This window comes from Leptinotarsa decemlineata, unplaced genomic scaffold, assembly GCF_025532065.1.
Source record: "Leptinotarsa decemlineata unplaced genomic scaffold, Ldec_3_MD MMD2_tig00000090_RagTag_RagTag, whole genome shotgun sequence".
NCBI classification, from domain to species: domain Eukaryota; kingdom Metazoa; phylum Arthropoda; class Insecta; order Coleoptera; family Chrysomelidae; genus Leptinotarsa; species Leptinotarsa decemlineata.
The window spans coordinates 1,199,929-1,220,454 of NW_027412541.1; the positions used below are offsets into that span (position 1 = coordinate 1,199,929).

General features: G+C 30.6%; 1 protein-coding gene and 1 pseudogene across 5 annotated transcripts in view; both read left to right on the top strand.

Annotated features, from left to right (window-relative positions):
• The window catches only part of Ack (Activated Cdc42 kinase), a 126,415-nt gene that overhangs the window by 65,817 nt on the left and 40,072 nt on the right, over positions 1-20,526 (top strand). For 3 of the 5 annotated variants that reach the window (XM_074172294.1, XM_074172295.1, XM_074172298.1), the window contains 4 exons: positions 748-938; positions 1,733-1,978; positions 8,376-9,095; positions 9,154-9,450. In XM_074172294.1, the coding sequence (XP_074028395.1) occupies positions 748-938; positions 1,733-1,978; positions 8,376-9,095; positions 9,154-9,450 (1,454 nt within the window). The remainder of the gene's footprint in view (positions 1-747; positions 939-1,732; positions 1,979-8,375; positions 9,096-9,153; positions 9,451-20,526) is intronic. The other 2 variants (XM_074172297.1, XM_074172296.1) reach the window with 2 other exon arrangements.
• Positions 1,993-8,367, top strand: LOC141481217 (uncharacterized; annotated as a pseudogene).

Sequence of the window (20,526 nt, forward strand, 5' to 3'; positions counted from 1 at the left end):
TCGAATGCTCATGGAGTCCCATTGGAGCCAGTAACCCTTTTCCTGCTGGCCGTGCTAAAACAGAAAAATTTTTACCCGTGGGTTGACCAATAATTGACTACACTGAATAATCAAACTCAACTTCATTTCGCTTTAAATATACAAACACTTCAACTGAAACTTCAACTATTATTTGAATGTCTATCGCCTTACTAGATCACTTCACGTACCGCACTGTAACGTCCACTTGACTGTCTCGATACGCTCATGGCTAGCGTTCATATATCATAATGGAATGCGCTAGAAAATGTCTCTGAAATTCCGTCGACATCGCTAGCATTATTCTCGCTGCTTCTAGAGTGGCAGGGAATCATCGTACATTCGCGCGCTCTTATCTACGTCACCATTGGTTATGGCTACCAGTGAGTGGCGGCTGGCGTTATTTTCTTTCGGGCATGATTTACAACATTAAGGACACTTAAAACGCAGGTACCTAAAAGAGGTATCTATGGTATGAATAAGGATAACATAGTAAGTATATTTAGTTTAATCTTCCTCTTGAAGATGATCACTTGATGATCGAAACACGTGTCGAGGTGTTAAAATAAAGGTTTGGTGTTGGGAAAAAACTCCAGTAATATTTAAAAAACATCGATTCTTTCCCAATATTTCAGTTTCTATATTTGCAAAAATATAACACTAAGTCAACTTTGAATACATTATTTAATCAACTATCCTGATTGAAACCTCAAACTCATTAATTTTCAGCAAACCACTCCAGAATTCTTTCATACACACTGGCCACGGTTCAGCTTTTGGAGAATCTTGGGGTAGCCCGTCTTATATTGATGATATGTACCTGAAAAATCCTATGGATCCACCTGACATATTGGGTGTACAAAAACAAACCAAACCTTCACCTCAACTTTGTGATAGGAGGAAAACTTCTCCAAAATCTGGTGAGAATTGTACTGAAGAGTTTTAAAGCAATCATTATCTTTAATTTTTGACAGGAAAATATGTACTACCAACTTAATATCATGAAGATTATTATCCATTATAATATTATTCATCATAATATAAACATTATTGTTTTGCATTAATCTAAGAGATACCCTTAATGATTAAAGGGAACAAAATCTGAGCTGGTGACATTTCGTCTGCTACTGTGGCAGACATCAGTAGTATGTGTGCTGACTGCAAGGATGAAAGTCCTGAAGTCAACGAACATACTGATTATGTCTACCGCAGAAGCATATGAAATGTTTAGTATTTCAGGTTCCATTCGCACAATAGCCAATCCGAATTTTCTTCTCTTCAATCTTGATTCCGGCCTATGTTCTCAAACCTTCAGTGATTGTCAATCTAGTTTCTTATTTTACCGACATCTAGTAATATGTACAATCTTTACAAAAATCATTCGAGGCATTGTCATATTCTTGTGGATCTTTCACTATTTATTATTAAAAGAAGTTGGAACCTTTTATAACTGATAGATCTTTTCAGATCTAGTCCTACTACTAATTACATCCATGACACCATGCAAAGGGCATTGTTTTTTGTTGGGGTTATGCCAAACTGAACGAAAAATACTTTGACTTCGACTATTTAGTTTTTTTGGTTATCTTCAACAGTTACAAAATTTTTATAGATAACATTTCAAATTAACAAAAATGACATCTAAAATTTTATTTAAAACAAAATATAAGTTCGATAGTTTTTTGTTCTATTTTGTATCATTTCATCTTTGAAGTTTTAGTGTCTGGCTCTCTACGAAAACCATTAGAAAAACAATTCAACTATAAAAAATTGACCAATCAAGAAAGTTTCAATACTAAACCTACTAGACCTCCACAACCATTATTCGACACAACCAGGGAAGAAGTACTTGTAGACATATCACCAGAGGAAATCCCAGTTTTGCGAATGAAAGATATACCCGATAGGCCAGAATCAAGAACAGTATCTCTGATTGACGAACCAATAGAAGTTTCTCAAGGTATGTAACTTATTCATATGTAAGTTTGAATTTGATATAATTTTATTTCAATCACTACATACTAACCATCTTGTTATTTACTTCATTCAATGATGATATACTGAATAATTTTATTTGGAGATATCAAATTTGAATGGTGCCCTTTAAAATTTTATATGCATTGAAATATGAGTAATTATGCACATAACAATGCTTTTTATAGAGAGAAATACAAAATTTGTTAAATATGTATGGTTTTGCTCAAATAGTGACGCAGAATATTAGAATTACAATAAACGCAAAAACTCTAATAGATTATGCGGTAACTAACTGTAGTGATGTTCATGCATCTGTCTTTCATACGCCTAAGATAACTGATTAACGGCCGATTTCATATATGTAAAGTACACTTTACCGAAAGGAGACTTTACACTAAAGTCCCCTTTAAAGTAGCTGTTGCCGTCATTTGGTTTCATAATTAATATAAAAGTGCCCTTTCCATAAAGTATCTTTCAAGTAATTTTTAAGATGTTGGTTAACTTGGAATTCATGGATTTTAACAAGATTTGTCATATTTGGCGAGTATTTAAGTTCCGTGTTTAAATAAATAAAGTTAAGAGTTCTGGTGTTTGGTGTTTTTGTTATTTGTGAGGACGATTTATTTGGACAGAAATGGAAATGTTGAAATATAATAAGAAAGTTTGCTCATCAAATTTTTCTTGAGATGAAGAAATGAATTTAATACAAGAAATTGAAAAATTCAAGAATATTTTAGAATGCTAAACTAAAGTAACTAATGCAGAAAAGGTATGTATTACAAATACAACCAATTTTTTGTGTGTATTTTATTTATTGTAGAATATACGCTTATATAATCATAACCCTAATTTTACTTCATCAAGGGTGAAGGGTGTGAGCTTGAAATAATAAATTAAAACTATATATATTTATGTAGTTAGATATCTTAATATAAATTTAAATATGGTTTTAGGAAGAGGCTTGGCGAGAAGTACTTTCCAGCTTTAACTCAAGAAATCTATGAGTAAGAAGTATATCTCAGATTAAATCAAAATTTGATAATCTAAAAACAAAAGCCAGAAAGGATATGGCAAAACAAAAATCATATATGACGGGAACAAGGGATGGTCCCGCAATAAAAATTGATTTAGATCCTGTTACAGAAGCAATCCTAAATGTAACAAATATGAAAACGGTAGTGGGTTTGAATAACATCTTGGATAGCGATTTCATAAATGTAATTACATTTTTTTAACCATTTTGTTTTAACAGTTACCAAACTAAAATTTGGTTAATGATTAAAAACATTCTTTCTTTCATGATTTATCTGTATTGGTTAGGGCAAAAAAATTAAATATTAATTGTTCGTGATATTATAGGATCTTGGAATGGATGCATCATCTTCAGTTTTAAAGGAAGAACTTGCAAAAGAATATCCTCAACAATTTGCTGTAAGTAAATATAACGTTTTTTAAATGATAATATATTTTTTCTACACCCGTACTCTAACAATACACTTATATGACCATAATCCGTTTCATAATGATATCCATTATGATACATTCTCATTGTCTTCCTCTATTTCATCTTCTTCAGTAAAGTTATCATCCATATCAATGGATGATAACTTTAACAATACACTTATATGACCATAATCCGTTTTATAATGATATCCATTATGATACAGATTTTTCATAACGATACAGATTATCAACCAATAGAAACCCATAATTTTTCAATCAAGAATCCTGTTCCTTTGTTTGTCCTAGATTGTAACCTAAGTAACTAATTGCTTTATTTGTCAAAATCAGTTTTCATATTACCTACCTATATTATCAAAATGTCTGAAAACAGTGATATAGAAGGAATACCATCGACTCCAATATTTTTAAAAGATCAGATTAATTACAGTTGTTATATTCAATATAAATATAATTAGAATCTTTATAGTTTTCATATATCCATGATAATACCATTAAGTTTGTGTTTTTTTAAAAAAATCTGAGTTAATTACTGTAAATGTGTTCAATACAAATATAATACTTATAGTTTTTCATTATTTATCGGGTTTAGAAAAAATAGCGTATGCAACTCTCATGTAATGGTTATTAATACACTCGCATATACCATACAAAACCAGATATCACCTTCTAGATCAGTGACACCCTCAGGGAGCATGTCTAGTAAAAAAGTGAGTTTTGAATTATTGTATGTGGCATAGTTATAATTTTTATTATATAACTCTTGTCTGTTCCCAGCAAACGCATATTAAGAAAAAAATTGATTGGAGTAGTTATGCACCAAATAATTTAAAAAGAAAAGTAAATGAAAAACTACACCCAACCAAAATAAACACATTATATAATGCAAAAGAAGAATATTATAAAAAGAAAAAGGAGCTTCTTGAAAAAAGGGTAGAAGCAGAGGAGAAGGAGAGATCAAGGAGAAGGGAGAGAGAAGAAGAATTTAAAAAAAATATTTTATTGGATTTAGAAATAAAATTAAAAGAAAAACAATTGAATGAAATAATTGTTTCATAAAACTGTGCTTTTTAATTATATTATTAATTTTTACAATCTAGCAAAATGTTCATTAATTGTCAAATTCCTTATGTTTTCTGCAATATTTGGATTATTTTCCATGTTGGGGTAATACATTCTCATTATCTTCCTCTATTTCATCTTCTTCAGTAAAGTTATCATCCATATCAATGGCAATGTTATGAAGAACTGCAGTTGCAACTATTACTGCCATTGTGGTTTCTAGTTTTAGTCTCATGCCAAACCTCAAAATGGGAAATCGTCTTTTCCATAAACCGTATTGACGCTCTACTACATTTAGAGTTTTTATTATAGACTCATTGTATACATTTTCAGCAGGTGTTCTAGTTTTTTTGTAACTTAGTCATAAGATATGGCTTTAGAGAATATCCACTGTTACCGATTAGAAAATACTGACCACATACACCATTTTCAAATTTTTGCTTTAAACTGTTATTATTAAAAATTGTGTGGTCATGCACCGATCCTGGCCATCTCACAACTATATCTCTTATTAGCAATTTAGCATTGCTTACTGTCTGAACATTTAATGCAAAATAAGATTGTCTTACATCTGAATATTTCTGCATCATGTCCACCAGGAGAATTTATTTTAACTAATGTGCAATCAGTTGCTCCAATGGTCTTGGGAAATGAAGCTATTTCATAAAATTTTTCAACTGCTTCTTCCATTTCTCGATTATTTTCATACATGCGAATGTGTTGTCGGGCTAGTGAGGCAATAGCAATAGACACCTTTTTGATAATCCTGCTAGCTGAACTTCTAGACACTCCCATAAACTCTGATACTATTATTTTCATATTTCCTGATGCGTAGAATCTTAAAGTCAACAATAATTGTTGTAATGGTGTAATGCACCCTCCTCTAAAAATTATAAAAGTTATTGATGATGCTATTATTAATGAAAATTTTACAACTTACTTATTAGTAGGTAATTCAATTTGCTCTTTCATTTCATCTAGTAGATACAAAATAGTTTTTTTTTTAAGCGAAAACGTTGGTAAAAGTCAAGCTCATTATATTTTTCAAAACAGTCTGTTCCTTTCCTATACACTTTTGGTCTTCTAGTTCAAATAAATTCTTCATCAGATGAACTTGAGCTAGACATTTCAAAATTATTCATATTATTGTGATCAACGGCTAAAGAACACAAAACTAGCAAACGTAGAGAGTAGCACAACAAATCACAATTATAAAAATTGAGGTTATGTTTTAGTTAAATGACGCTTTATCGAGTTAAAGTAGAGAAATCGACACTTTAACCTTGAAGGGCGTTTTTGGTTTAAAGAATACTTTAACTTGGTTATGAAATCAAAAATGTTTATTGAAGTATTCTTTAAAGTTGAAGTAACCTTTATGTTTCTTTATGAAATCGGCCGTAATAATAATAATAAATATATTTATTTCTGAAGAATAATCGCAAAAGGATACAAAAACAGAAATAACGTCACCAGTAAGATATATTATGTCAAACAGTATGGCTGAGGTATTCAGCAATAGTATAGCGTTCTATATTCAGTAGAATCTTCTGAATTCCCTTTTTGAATTCACTAAGTTTATTCATTTGTCTGATGCTGGTGGGGAGTTTGTTGAACATTTTCATGCTTTGATAAAACGGGCTCCTTTCTGTAACAGTTACTCTATGTTTTGGGTATACATACTCAAAATTTCTAGTGTTATATAAATTTTGTTGTAAACAATTTTCAAAAAGATATTTGTTTCTAAAAAGGAATAACAAGAGTTTCTGTATATAGACTCCTATAAGTGTAAGTATTTTAAGACTATTGAATTTGCCTCTACATGATTCTCTTGAGTTTAGTTTCAGCATAGTTCTTGAGACAATAAAAATTTGCTCTGTATTTCTACCACCTCCATAAAAAATTATCCCATACCTACAGACAGATTCAAAATTTGAATGATAGACCATTCGGATTACATCTGTGTCAACATACTGACTAATAACTCTCATTGAATACAACACCGAGTTCAACTTTTGACAAACATTTTGAATATGACTGTTGAAACTCGATGTGCTGTCGATATGCAGTCTTAAAAATTTGCACTCATTTTCTATTTTGAGTGAAATATTCGTCAGTCGAATTTCTTGAGGTGAGTCAAATCCTGCATGGTTTGTTTTGAACATTTCAGTTTTGAATATTACAGGAGTTTTTTCCCAACACCAAATCGTTATTTTTAACACCTCGACACGTGTTTTGATCACCAAGTGATATTTGGAATATTAAACTCAACCTTCCTCTTTGAACATAATCACTTGGTGATCGAAACACGTGTCGAGGTGTTAAAAATAACGATTTGGTGTTGGGAAAAAACTCCAGTAATATTCATTACTACACCAAAGGTTTCAAACAGTGCATCCTAATTTCAGTTTTGGTCTTATTGTCATTCAATATAAGTTTGTTTCTCCTGAACCACTCATCTGTATTACAGAGGATTTCTTCAGTTATGGATATCAGACCGGGATAGTCTACTGCATTGACCAGCAAGTTTGTGTCTTCCGCATAATTTGTCATTTTGCAATTTTCCCCACAAATCTCCTATAGGTTATTTAGAAAAATGATAAACATCATTGGGCCAATTATACTACCTTGTGGTACCCCAGTATCAATTCATTTTATGTCTGATTCAGCTTTGATTCCTTCCTGTTTAATTAACACCATTTGTTTTCTACCTGATATATCAGATTTAAGCCATTTCTGCGCAGGGCCACGTATGCCATGTGATTCCAGCTTTTGTATAAGAACTGTGTGTTTCAATCACTCGAAAGCTTTTGACAGGTCTAGAAATAATCCCAATGCCAAATTATTGTCCTCAAGTTGTAAAAAGATATTTTGAATGAACTGAAAAATTTCTGTATATGTTGATTTCCCTTTCTGATATCCATGTTGCCACTTAGTGATAAGATTACACTGCCTGAAGAAATTCATCACCCATTTGCATAATACAGCCTCAAACATTTTTGACAATTAAAACAGTAGACTAATTTGTCTAAAGTTTTCTAGTTTAGAGGGATCCCCTTTTTCAATATGGGTTCGACTAATGCTAGCTTTAGCGAGTCAGGAAAAACTCCGTATTTTAGAGAATTGTTCACAATATATACTCAATTTGATAATTTTAGAGGGGACTTCATCATGTCTACTACTCATCTTACTTTCAATTTTATTAACAATTTCTAAAATTTCATTTGCATTTGTTGGTGTTGGCAGTATTGATTTGTCATTTGATTTTATTTTGTGTGAAAACTTTTCATCCTGTTGTTGCTTCAATAAGTTGAAGACTGCACTTATCAAGTTATTATAGTCGTTTGCTACAGATTTTGCATCTTTGTCCGAGAATATCTAATCTAATTTTACATTCAGTGAGTTCAGCATCATACCCAACCAGTTTTTTATTTTGTTTGTGTTTCATCAACACTTTCTTCTTAGGGAAGAATTGATTAAAAATATTTAGGAAATATCGCATAAATAGGTTCCATTATTGATGTTGATGATATCTGTCAGTTATTGGAATATCTAGAGCGTTAATTTGTTGGAAAATATGAATATATGTATGTGTGTGTTGCTTGCTATATCATTATTTGTTTTTAACATTGGTTTTTATAAATTGTGTATCTTTTTTATTATTATCTTTTATCTGTTTTATCTTTATTATTGTTATTATCTATACACAGATTTGAATGTTATTAATATTTTTGGCACTGTGTGGAAATTTAAATTGTTATTAGTTAGTATATCTTGTAAGATTAGGATATATCCTATAATTATTATTTCTACTACTAGTAATTTCAAGTATATAGTACTATATAAACAGTGTATTTTAGAAAACGAATTTTGGGACTTGGATGCCCGGCAAAGTTCAGAAATGGCTCCTCCTCCATATCATTCTCCGCCTTCTTACTACAATTCTTCAGCTTTTGCATCTTCCGGTCTCCTAGATAATGATCCATTTGACACATCAACTATATATAAAATCCATGGTAAGTATAGCTATCCTCAAAAATTACTTAGTCCTATACAAAGCTATACCTGCTCTCTCGACAAAATCGAAACCCCATTATTAAACATTGATAAACAGTTGGTTCATTCATTAGGAATTTCTAGTCCTAACCGAATAAAAAATGGATACGGAGAAAATCTGAATTTTGTTCAAAGTGATATTTCAAATAGGGGACTAAATTTCATGAACAGCAATTCAGAAAAAGATTCCAAAGTAGCAGTAGCAGTTTCCAAATCTGTTACTGTTGTGCAAAAAGATGTGGCAGCGCCTATAGAAACTTATGGGACTGAATTGGAAACTAGTATATCACTGATGAAGTTGAAAGATTCATTTAAGAAGACAGTTGATGATAAGTTACCAATAATGTCAAATGAATCTCCTGCTAAGAAAATTGGGGATGGAAAGTTTTTGGATGATCTAGAGAAGAACTTCTTAGGGAAGAAGAATAGTGAAATTCCAACCTTGGATCCTCCTCCACAGCTCACTAGAAATGTGAATCGAAATAATAAAGACATAAAGGAAACTTTACAAAAAATTCAAAATGGTAAGAATGCAATGTTCTCATTTTTCACTCATCCTAAAAAGTCAACTTTATTTTTCAGGTGATCGATATGCAAAATCATCTGAATTATCAGAGAAGAATGATACAACATCTGTGTTGAACAAAATTTGGTTTGAAACTACCAACAATGGTAACTTGAAGCAAAATAACAAAAACATTCAATCTGACACCAATTGGGGACAAACTCAGACTGAAACCTATGTTGTTAATTCAGAATTTGGACAATTCAAGAGTAACAGAAGATACGACCCTGTTCACTGTTCGAACACTTCAATTTATTCAAATCCCCTCTCCCACGGTGTGGAAGTTGATCAGGCAACTTTCAACTATTCAGCTAGTGAGTATAGTACTTTCAATATCATTGTGTATGAGAATTGTATCCTCTGTTGCCAAATGAATTTTACAATTATTATTGCTTTCATAAAGTTACTCTGAACCGTTCATGAACGTACTTTAATATATATATATATATATATATATATATATATATATATATATATATATATATATATATATATATATATATCCTCTGTTGCCAAATGAATTTTACAATTATTATTGCTTTCATAAAGTTACTCTGAACCGTTCATGAACGTACTTTAATATATATATATATATATATATATATATACACAAATCAAATATGAAAGTTATTGAGTGTCTTGATATATAAACAGAAGTTAATATCGGACATAGCACTCATAAAAGTGGCAAACCATAGACACGTGTTTCGGGCTTTTGGCCCATCATCAGTATGGTGCAGCCAAGTGTAAGGATGGGCAACACTTGGTTACCAAAAGATAGAAATACAAATGCACGGAGCCACCAACAGGAGCCAACCGCACACTTGTGGTTTCAGTTGATAGATCTCGTGTTCACAATATATATATATATATATATATATATATATATATATATATATATATATATATATTTCAATATTAAATTCCACAAAAAGGATTTGAAGCTTTATATCTTCTATTAATTATCTGCGAGCGCTTTCGACAGTTGATAATACTGTCATCTTCTGGCACTCCTCAAAGTTTGAGGAGTGCCAGAAGATGACAAACTCAAGCATCACATCTAATTTGAGTTCATTGCATTGGCAGCTACTTTTTTTATCTACCCCACATGACCAAGTTCGCGAAACTGCTTCTTTATTTTGCTTATTGTTTCTTGAGATATGGGCGGTAAATTAGGAAATTTCTCATGAAATGGGCGAGCTATTTCCTGTCGTTCGGGTTTTATCTCCTTAACGAATCATTTGTTAAACTGTTATTTCATGCATTTCCGTTAATCTAACCATTTGTCAGACTTGAAGTTAACGAACTTTAAATTCAAATTAAAATACTGACAACTAATGTTGTAACATACAAAACAAGTTGACAAGGCGTTTTAAACTAACGTTGCCACGAAAAGTATTTACAGGTTTTCAAAGGATACCATCTAAAAAGAACATTGCTATGGTTTTTGCTTACTTTCTTATTATCAATACCTCAACATGAAATGCGTTTTGAGTATATAACATATGGAATTTCGGTAACCACATGGTTTTAATATATTTTATGTTAATTGATGCAATAAACTTGAAAGAGATAAAATTTTTGAAAAGAGAATGAAAAGACCTTTCAAACGATATATCACAAGCCTATACTTCCCATTCAAAAAATTTGGGGGTTGTACCTGTCATTCGACGGGGGTTGAAGGTAGGGATAGCAGTTTTCCGTTGAAATATGTCAAATTATAATTTGAATTTGATGTGTTTCGGAATTTTGTTAAAATATTTACCGTAACCGAAATAATGAATTTATTCCATTTGCTTTTACACACTATATATATATATATATATATATATATATATATATATATATATATATATATATATATATATATATATATATATATACACACACATATATACATATATATATATATATATATATATATATATATATATATATAATATATATATATATATATATAAATATATATATATATATATATATACAGTGTGACCCATTTAAAATGGAACCACCCCTGTAGAATGTGCATTTTTCAATCAATCTCAATTTTTTTTTATTGAAATATTAAGCATGGAAAACTGTATCTTGACACTAACTTTCACAATTTTAGTTTCATTTCCAAGGCACTCTATGGTTTTTTTTGTTTGTCAAAAACTGCAAAAGTTTATTAGGCAATTTTTGTTTTCAAATTTGACTACACCACTGGATTCGTAGTTGTTATAAATCAAAACTGTCAAATTTTCATTAAAAAATATTTGTTAACAACGAAGTTACAACAACTTCAATTTTGGAAACAAAGTATTTGTTTGTAATTTTTATTCAGATTATAGACATATTTGAGATCTGACAACACTGTCATCACCAAGTAGAACACCAGTGAATTTGTACACTGAAAATCCGAAGTCAACAGCTCAATGCGTTCTACAGTTATAACTCCTGAAAATATGGTAATGTGAGAGATTTGTGGTGCAAGCGTTTTGTAATAAAAATCTGACTACGCCACTGGATTTGTGGATAATATTCCCTTAAAATCATTCATTTGAGTGTAGGTTACGAGAAGTGTATTCTAGAATAACAGAAAATTAAAAATTCATTTTCAAGTTATGCAGTACTTAGTACATTCTTTCGCATAGCCGCTAAAATCAAATCGATTTAAAGCATGGAAATCATTTATTCAATAATAAAACAGGACAAAAATTGTTCCCTGTAAATTCTTCATAACTCAGTTAAAACAATCTTTTAGAGGAGATATCAATAATTTGAGAAAGCTGAACTCATTATGCAAAGGTTTTATAATAAATCAACAGTAGGCTGTGATTTTGACAGTTAATCATAAATAAAATAATAGTTGTTAGTTACTTGCATTTAATAATGGCTTTGCAATTATCATTAGAAGAAAGAATTGAAATTGTGAGAATTTCTGGGGACAATTATCATAGTGAAAGAGAAGCAGCTAGGATATTTAATCACAGACATCCAAATCGACTTCCCATTGACAGAAGCACCGTCAGTAAAATTAACAAAACATTTAAAGAAACCGGTGTAGTCAGCAAACATATTTTAAAAAATAATCACCGAAGAAGAAATTTAAACGAAGGTGCTGTTTTAGATTATTTTAGAAACCACCCAAACAGAAGTTTACGAGTCGCCAGTTTGGATTTAAACTTACCGAGAGAGACTATTCGACGATGTCTTAAACAAAACAAAATGAGAGCATTTAAACCTAAATTTCTTCACTCTTTAAAGGCAGGTGATGAAGTGAAACGTATGGAATTTTGTTTGTGGGCACAAGGCGAGTACCTGAATACAAGAAATTTTTTAAACTGCATAATGTTTAGTGATGAAGCTTCTTTCAGCACCAATGGGGTAGTTTCATCGCAAAATGCTCGGTATTGGGCTACGGAAAATCCGCACTGGATCATAAATTGTAAAAGTCAATATTCCGAAAAAGTTAACGTTTGGTGTGGTATAGTACAAAATAGAATAATAGGTCCATATTTTTTTGATGGAAACATAAACGGGCAAAATTTTTTGGAATTTCTAAATAACCAATTATCGGACGAAATAGATGAAATGCCTCTTGCGGAACAAGTAAATTTATATTTTCAGCTCGACGGCTGTTCCGTGCACAATTCGAGGATTGTTAAAGAGTGGCTAAATAACCAGTTTCCAAATCATTGGATAGGACGAGGTAGTGACTTAATTGAATGGCCACCTAGATCGCCTGATCTAACAATATTAGACTTTTTTCTGTGGGGTATTCTGACACAAAAAGTATACAGAACAAGACCAACGAATCGAGCTGAACTCATGCAAAGGATACGACAAGCTTGTGCCGAAATTACAGTTCAACAAATAAGAAATAGTGTAAACAATATTCGGAAGAGATACGATAAATGTATTGAACTTAATGGAGGTTTGGTAGAAGCCACAAAAATTTGAATGTTTAGTTTTAAATCAATGTTTATTTTGGTATCAGTTTTTTCTTAATGGCAATTAATTGTTGAATAAATACTTTGAAACTTGTTTGTATACATTTTGTTTTCATCAGCTATAGAAGAAGGTAGAGTAAGTTCAGAATCTCATAAAATGTGATTTTCCAGGTGCGCTGTTACAAAAGTACTATTATTTATTATTGGGAAACTTCCAAAAAGCTTACATGTATGACCATTAATACTTCAAGATTCTATCAAGATTTGGTAAAAGCGCAATTGGGAGATCCCATGACATGAGATTCTGAACTTGGTCTACTACTGCGTAACTTGAAAATGAACTTTTAATTTTCTGTTATTCAATTATTCAATTTTTATTTTAATTTTCACTTCTCGTAACCTACACTCAAATGAATGATTTTAAGGGAAAATTATCCACAAATCCAGTGGCGTAGTCAGATTTTTATTACAAAACGCTTGCACCACAAATCTCTCACATTACCATATTTTCAGGAGTTATAACTATAGAACGCATTGAGCTGTTGACTTCGGATTTTCACTGTACAAATTCACTGGTGTTCTACTTGGTGATGACAGTGTTGTCAGATCTCAAATATGTCTATAATCTGAATAAAAATTACAAACAAATACTTTGTTTCCAAAATTGAAGTTGTTGTAACTTCGTTGTTAACAAATATTTTTTAATGAAAATTTGACAGTTTTGATTTATAACGACTACGAATCCAGTGGTGTAGTCAAATTTGAAAACAAAAATTGCCTGATAAACTTTTGCCGTTTTTGACAAACAAAAAAAACCATAGAGTGCCTTGGAAATGAAACTAAAATTGTGAAAGTTAGTGTCAAGATACAGTTTTTCATGCTTAATATTTCAATAAAAAAAAATTGAGATTGATTGAAAAATGCACATTCTACAGGGGTGGTTCCATTTTAAATGGGTCACACTGTATATATATATATATATATATATATATATATATATATATATATATATATATATATATAAATATATATATATATATATATAAATATATATATATATATATATATATATATATATATAGAATTTATTCCATTTGCTTTTACACACTATATATATATATATATATATATATATATATATATACACACATATATACATATATATATATATATATATATAAATATATATATATATATATAAATATATATATATATATATATATATAAATATATACATATATATATATATATATATATATATATAGAATAGTAGTTTTTCGGGGATTCGGTCTGATTAGAACTACTATTCTATTACTATTCTGATACGGTCGTTACACTATCAATTATATATATATATATATATATATATATATATATATATATATATATATATATATATATATATATATATATATATAATCAAAAAGGGGAAAATTTGTGGACAGAACACTCAAAAAATTTTGATTTATATCATACACACTCAATAACATATTTATCTATATATATATATATATATATATATATATATATATATATATATATATATATATATATATATATAAATCAAAAGGAGGAAATTCGTGGACATGACACTCAAGAAATATGGAGGCAAACCGCGGACACGTGTTTCTGGCTATTGGCCTGATCAGCGCGGTGCAGCCAATTGCAAAGGTGGACAACAACTGGTTACCAAAAATGGAAAAAAAAACATCACATATGCACGGTGTCACCAACAGGAGCCAATAGCCAGAAACACGTGTCCGCGGTTTGCCTCCATATTTCTTGAGTGTCATGTCCACGAATTTCCTCCTTTTGATTTGTATCATACACACTCAATAATATCTATATCTCTTCATCTATATATATATATATATATATATATATATATATATATATATATATATATATATATATATATATATATATATATATATATATATATATATGTGTGTGTGTGTGTGTGTGTGTGTGTATACATACATATGTATGTATCAAAATGGGGACAGAATGTTATAACTTTAAAACTAGCTGCGGCCTCTCTCTTCCACTAGAAAAATGGAAAATATACTCATATAAATCTTAGAGAGAAATTTATTTATTTGTTTTTTTCAATATACATCTACCAAGTGAGGACTAATATTCTCCTAGTGAAGTGAGGTCCGTATATATTTTTCAAAGATCCTAACAATGTGATTAATTTAGAAAATGTTGCAATCAATTGGATGATACGAATATTGATGAACAGTTTGAAGTTTTTTGTGATATAAGGAATTAATCAACATCTGGTTATGATGAAATTTCAATCAAAATTATTGAAAATCTTCCGATAGAAGTGCTCAGAACTCTTGTATCACTAATCAATCTTTCATTCAGAAATGGCAGGTTTCCATCCTTTCTAAAATTGTCGATAGTGATTTCTTTATATAAAGGTAACTCTGTAGGTGATCCTTCAAATTATCGACCGATATCTCTCATTCCTACTATTGCAAAAATAATTGAAAAACTAGTTAAGAAAAGACTCAATGAATTTCTCCTTCGCCATAACATTATAAGGAAAAATCAATTTGGATTCCAGAGCAACAAGTGCACACATGATGCAATATTCTCTTTCCTGTTTGAGGTGTATTCCAATATGAATGATGGAGATGCTGCTGCAGCAGTATTTTGTGACCTTACAAAAGCGTTTGACTGCGTTGATCATAAAAAACTGCTACGAAAGCTAAATATCTATGGATGTAGAGAGATAACACAAAGGTGGTTTGAGTCGTATCGCAATGGTCGCAGTCAGATTGTGAAAACGATCAAATGTTCAAACAGTATTGAAATAAATACTGGTGTGCCACAGGGATCGGTTCTCGGTCCCATATTGTTCCTGTTGTATATTAACGATTTGATGAACGATTTGATGATTAAAATAAATTTTGAGTAGTAGGCCATATTACAGTTTGACTGAGTTCAATACCGATCATTTTTAACTTTGCATGTTTTATTTGTATGTATGTTTCAACCATTGTTTGTGGTTTTTTATTCGGTGTTTTGTTATTATTTTTTACTGTTAATTGATATTACTGGAGTTTTTCCCAACACCAAACCATTATTTTAACACTTCAACACGTGTTTCGATCACCAAGTGAACTTCTTCAAGAGGAATATCAAACTGTTTGATCTGCCTCTTGAAGATGATCATTTGATTATCGAAACACGTGTCGAGGTGTTGAAATAACGATTTGGTGTTGGGAAAAAACTCCAGTAATATTCATTACTACACCAAAGATTCCAAACAGTGCATCATAAGTTTTACGGTTATTGTTTGAAAAATTGTTATATTTTTTATGAGTAAATCTAAAAATATTTTTTCGTTATTTATTTATTGATGAAAATTATGATTTTTAGAGAAAAAAATTATTTGTTGCTAAAAAATGCCTTTATTTATTAACAATCGTTTTTTGCGACCAAATTAGACAACCATTTTTTTTCTTCAGAAAATAATAAAATCTATTCTTCAAAATTTGAAAAAAAAAAATTCATTATTTGATTGTTTATTTGAAAAACAATTTGTTATGAATAAATTACTTTTTTCCATTTATTTTTGAGTTCCAGCTCTATTATTTATTTAATTATTGACTATTGACTATTTTCATATTTTCAAGAGAAAATGGTATATGTGAACTAGACTATGAATAGAAAGTGGGCATGTCGATTCCTCTTGTGAAGTTGCTATACCGGGTGACAACGAAATTATTGTACACGGCCCCATTTAATTGTTTTTGTAGTGAGAAATTTGAAATTCGGGGTTCTTCGAAGCTGATATTTTTTATAATAAAAATCTTCACAGGGTCAACCGGAAATAAAACATATTATTTACATATTTTTTTCACAACTACCTCAATATGGGTATCAAATGACAGGACTGGGCTAGTAGAAGAGTGGTATACTTTGAAAAAGATGCATATTCAAGATGGTCGCAGCTACAAAATGTTGGATTACATATTTTTTCGCAACTTCTTCAATATGGGTATCAAATGACAGGACTTGGTAGGAGAGTAGTACACTTCAAAAAAGATGCAGAGCCAAAAATGCCGCACCTACAAAGTGGCGGCTGTGGATGTTGCCCTGTTATTTGGCAACAGGGCTGTGGTTACGGTCACAGATCATATATTTGTTGATGTCGAATGTCAATTTTAACTTGAGCAACACATGTACGAATGAATTACACCACATGGACCACAAGGACCACATGGTCCTCTTCAAAAAACAACAGGTGGTTTTCTTTTTTTCAAAAAATATATCATTTATGATGTAAATTATTTGTGTTTGTCTCGACTTTCTTGAGGTTTTTTGGTCTCTGCATCTATAAGTATATGTTGTGTCTACATTTTAATCATCCTGCCGCCTAACCTCACATACAATAAGTTGGGTTTTTGACTGATCTCTGTTTATAGATTTAATCTGTCTTATACATATTTTAGCATCTCTGATGATGATAATAAAGATTATTGGAAGCTTGTGCTTCCAATAATGTGCTTATGCACATCCAAATATTGTTACTTTTTATTGTCATCATCAGAGAAACTACAAAAGTTAAAATGTATATATATATATATATATATATATATATATATATATATATATATATATATATATATATATATATAGAATTATCAGACCAAGTCTTAATAATAACACTTTATAGATCCTGCTTGGGAAATGCTGAAATTTTCTTGGTAAACCTGGAAAATTTATTAAATAAATACGTGAGAGGTAAAAATAAAATAATAATACTGGGTGATTTTAACATTGATTTCAAGTCGAATTCGAATGTCTTATCTGAATTGAAATGCTTACTAAATTCGTTTGGCCTCACTATAATCATATCTGAATTCACCAGGATAACAACATATTCATCCAGCTGCATTGATAATGTATTGACAAATATAGAGAAACAGAACATGACTTCAGGTGTATTGGATCCATGTCTGTCTGACCATATTGGACAATATATAATCTTGAACAAAATCACTGAATGTAAACCCGACATAATTATGAAAAAATCTTTTATTTTACTCCTCAATGGAAAAATTCAGAGAATCCCTCAAGAGTATTGATTGGGGTATTTTTGAAAATACAAATTAAGGTATCAACTTTCTAGCAAATTTCTTGGTTGATACTTATGCTGATTATGTGGGAGTACACTTTACATATAAAAAGTGTAAAATTGGAGAAAACCGCCAGTTATATGGTACAATAATTCTTTGAAGGAGAAGAGGGACACACTTTCAATAGTAAAATGTATCTATGATATAAAGAAAAATCCTACTGATAAGGTGGCATACAATTCATTTAAGAAAAGCTACAGAAAGGAATTGAGAGAAGCAAAAAGAAATTCATATGGACATCATATCAGTACATCAGAAAACAAATCAAAAGCTAATTGGCAAATTATAAACTATGAGTTAAATAAGAAAACTAAAAGTAACCCTGAAACTCCAAATATGTGAAACCTCTTTCAACACTCACTTCACAAGTGTTGCTGAAAATATAATAAACCAGTTACCCAATATACCAGACGACTTGATCCAATACAAACATTTTCCTGTGCCATGCAATTCTTTTTTCCTAACGGGAGTCACAAGCTATGTGGTTCTTGATGCAATTAATGCATTAAAAAATTCGAAATCTGTAGAAACACATGATTCAAATTACAATATCATAAGACAAACATCAGATCCAATTCTTGCGCCATTAACATCAATGATCAATTTGATCTTCAGTGAAGGCATTTTTTCAGATAGTTTCAAATTTACCAGATTTACCAGAGTTATTCCTATTCATAAAAAGGGAGATATTACAGAAATTGACAATTATTTCCATATTTGCTAAAATCAGCGAAATAATTCTGAAAAATAGACTAGTGAAATATTTTGAAAAAATTTTTTTTGAATAATGCACAGTATGGTTTGCGACAAAATCGCTCTACAATTCTTGCAATTCTTAATATATTGGAAGGCATAGTTGAGGGTTTGGAACAAGGTGTACTCACGTATATTACACTCTATGACTTGTCAAAGGCCTTTGACTGTGTCTCTCATGAGATACTCATTTTAAGACTCAAATATTACGGTATTACAGGGGTGGCATTGAAGTTATTCAGTTCATTATTAGAAAATAGAAAACAATGTGTTAGTGTTAACCAAAGAAACTCGGACTTTCTACCTATAAAACATGGTGTCCCACAGGGGACAGTGCTCGGGCCATTCTTATTTGTCATTTATATAAATGACCTATGCAACTTCCTATTACCCAATAAAAGTGTTCTATTCGCCGACGACACTACTTTGATGAATACCGGTAAAAACCTTATGGAACTCACTTATTCTTCTCATAACATTGAAAAACGTGCTGAAAATTGGTTTACTGCAAACAAACTCAAGTTGAACGCAAGCAAATCCCAAAAAATAACCTTTTCCTCTAATATGAACTTACAAATGGGAAATAGTGTCAAGCTACTCGGAATTGTTATTGATGACAAATTCACATATTCGAATCACATAGAACAGTTCTGTAACAAATTAGCAAGTACTCTATTTCTCTTGAGGCAGTTAAAATTTTAGCTGGAGTTGGATATAGAGAACATTGTCACCAACACTTTATAAAGTTTGGCATCATGCCTTTACCTTCATTATATATCTACAATTCCTTATTAGAAATACACAGAAATATCAACCACTTACAAACCCAGTGAGATATACATGACCATAATACTAGGTATGCTAAGTTATTAAAAACTCCAAGGTATAGATTAACCAAATCTCAACATAATTCTCTGAATATCAATCTATACAACTGCTTGCCGGAGAGAATCAAATCACTATCTTTCGATCAGTTCAAAAAAAGCACCAAAAAGTATATTCTTGAACACTGCTTTTACTCCACAGACGAGTTTCTCGTCACAACTGAGTCACGCGCTCAACACATGGCTTCTCTGAAATTTTCCATTCTGTTTATGCTATTTATTTATGCCTCACTTGATTATGTTTGTAACACTTTCAAAATATCATATGTTTTATTGTATAATTTTATTCATTGTATACTTTATATTGTATCTATTATTGACATGCCATAAATGTATTTATATATGTAACGTGGTGAAAATCTATCTATCTATCTATTGAAAATCTGTCCACATTTTGCTATTGATGATGTGGGCTATCAGAATATGTCCATGAATCTTTTATACAGGGTGTCATCTGACTTGGGCCACTCCCATCTTTGAATTTTCAAATACTGACCTGTATTTTTTTTTCTAATTGATTCAGCCGTTACTTGATGAAGGTACCTGTTGAATTATGATTACCTAAAACATATTACCTCTCTCTCATCTACATCAATAATAATACTTTCTAGGTGTCATAATCTAGAATTCAATATTTTAGATTTTAAGGTAAGAGAACAAGTTAA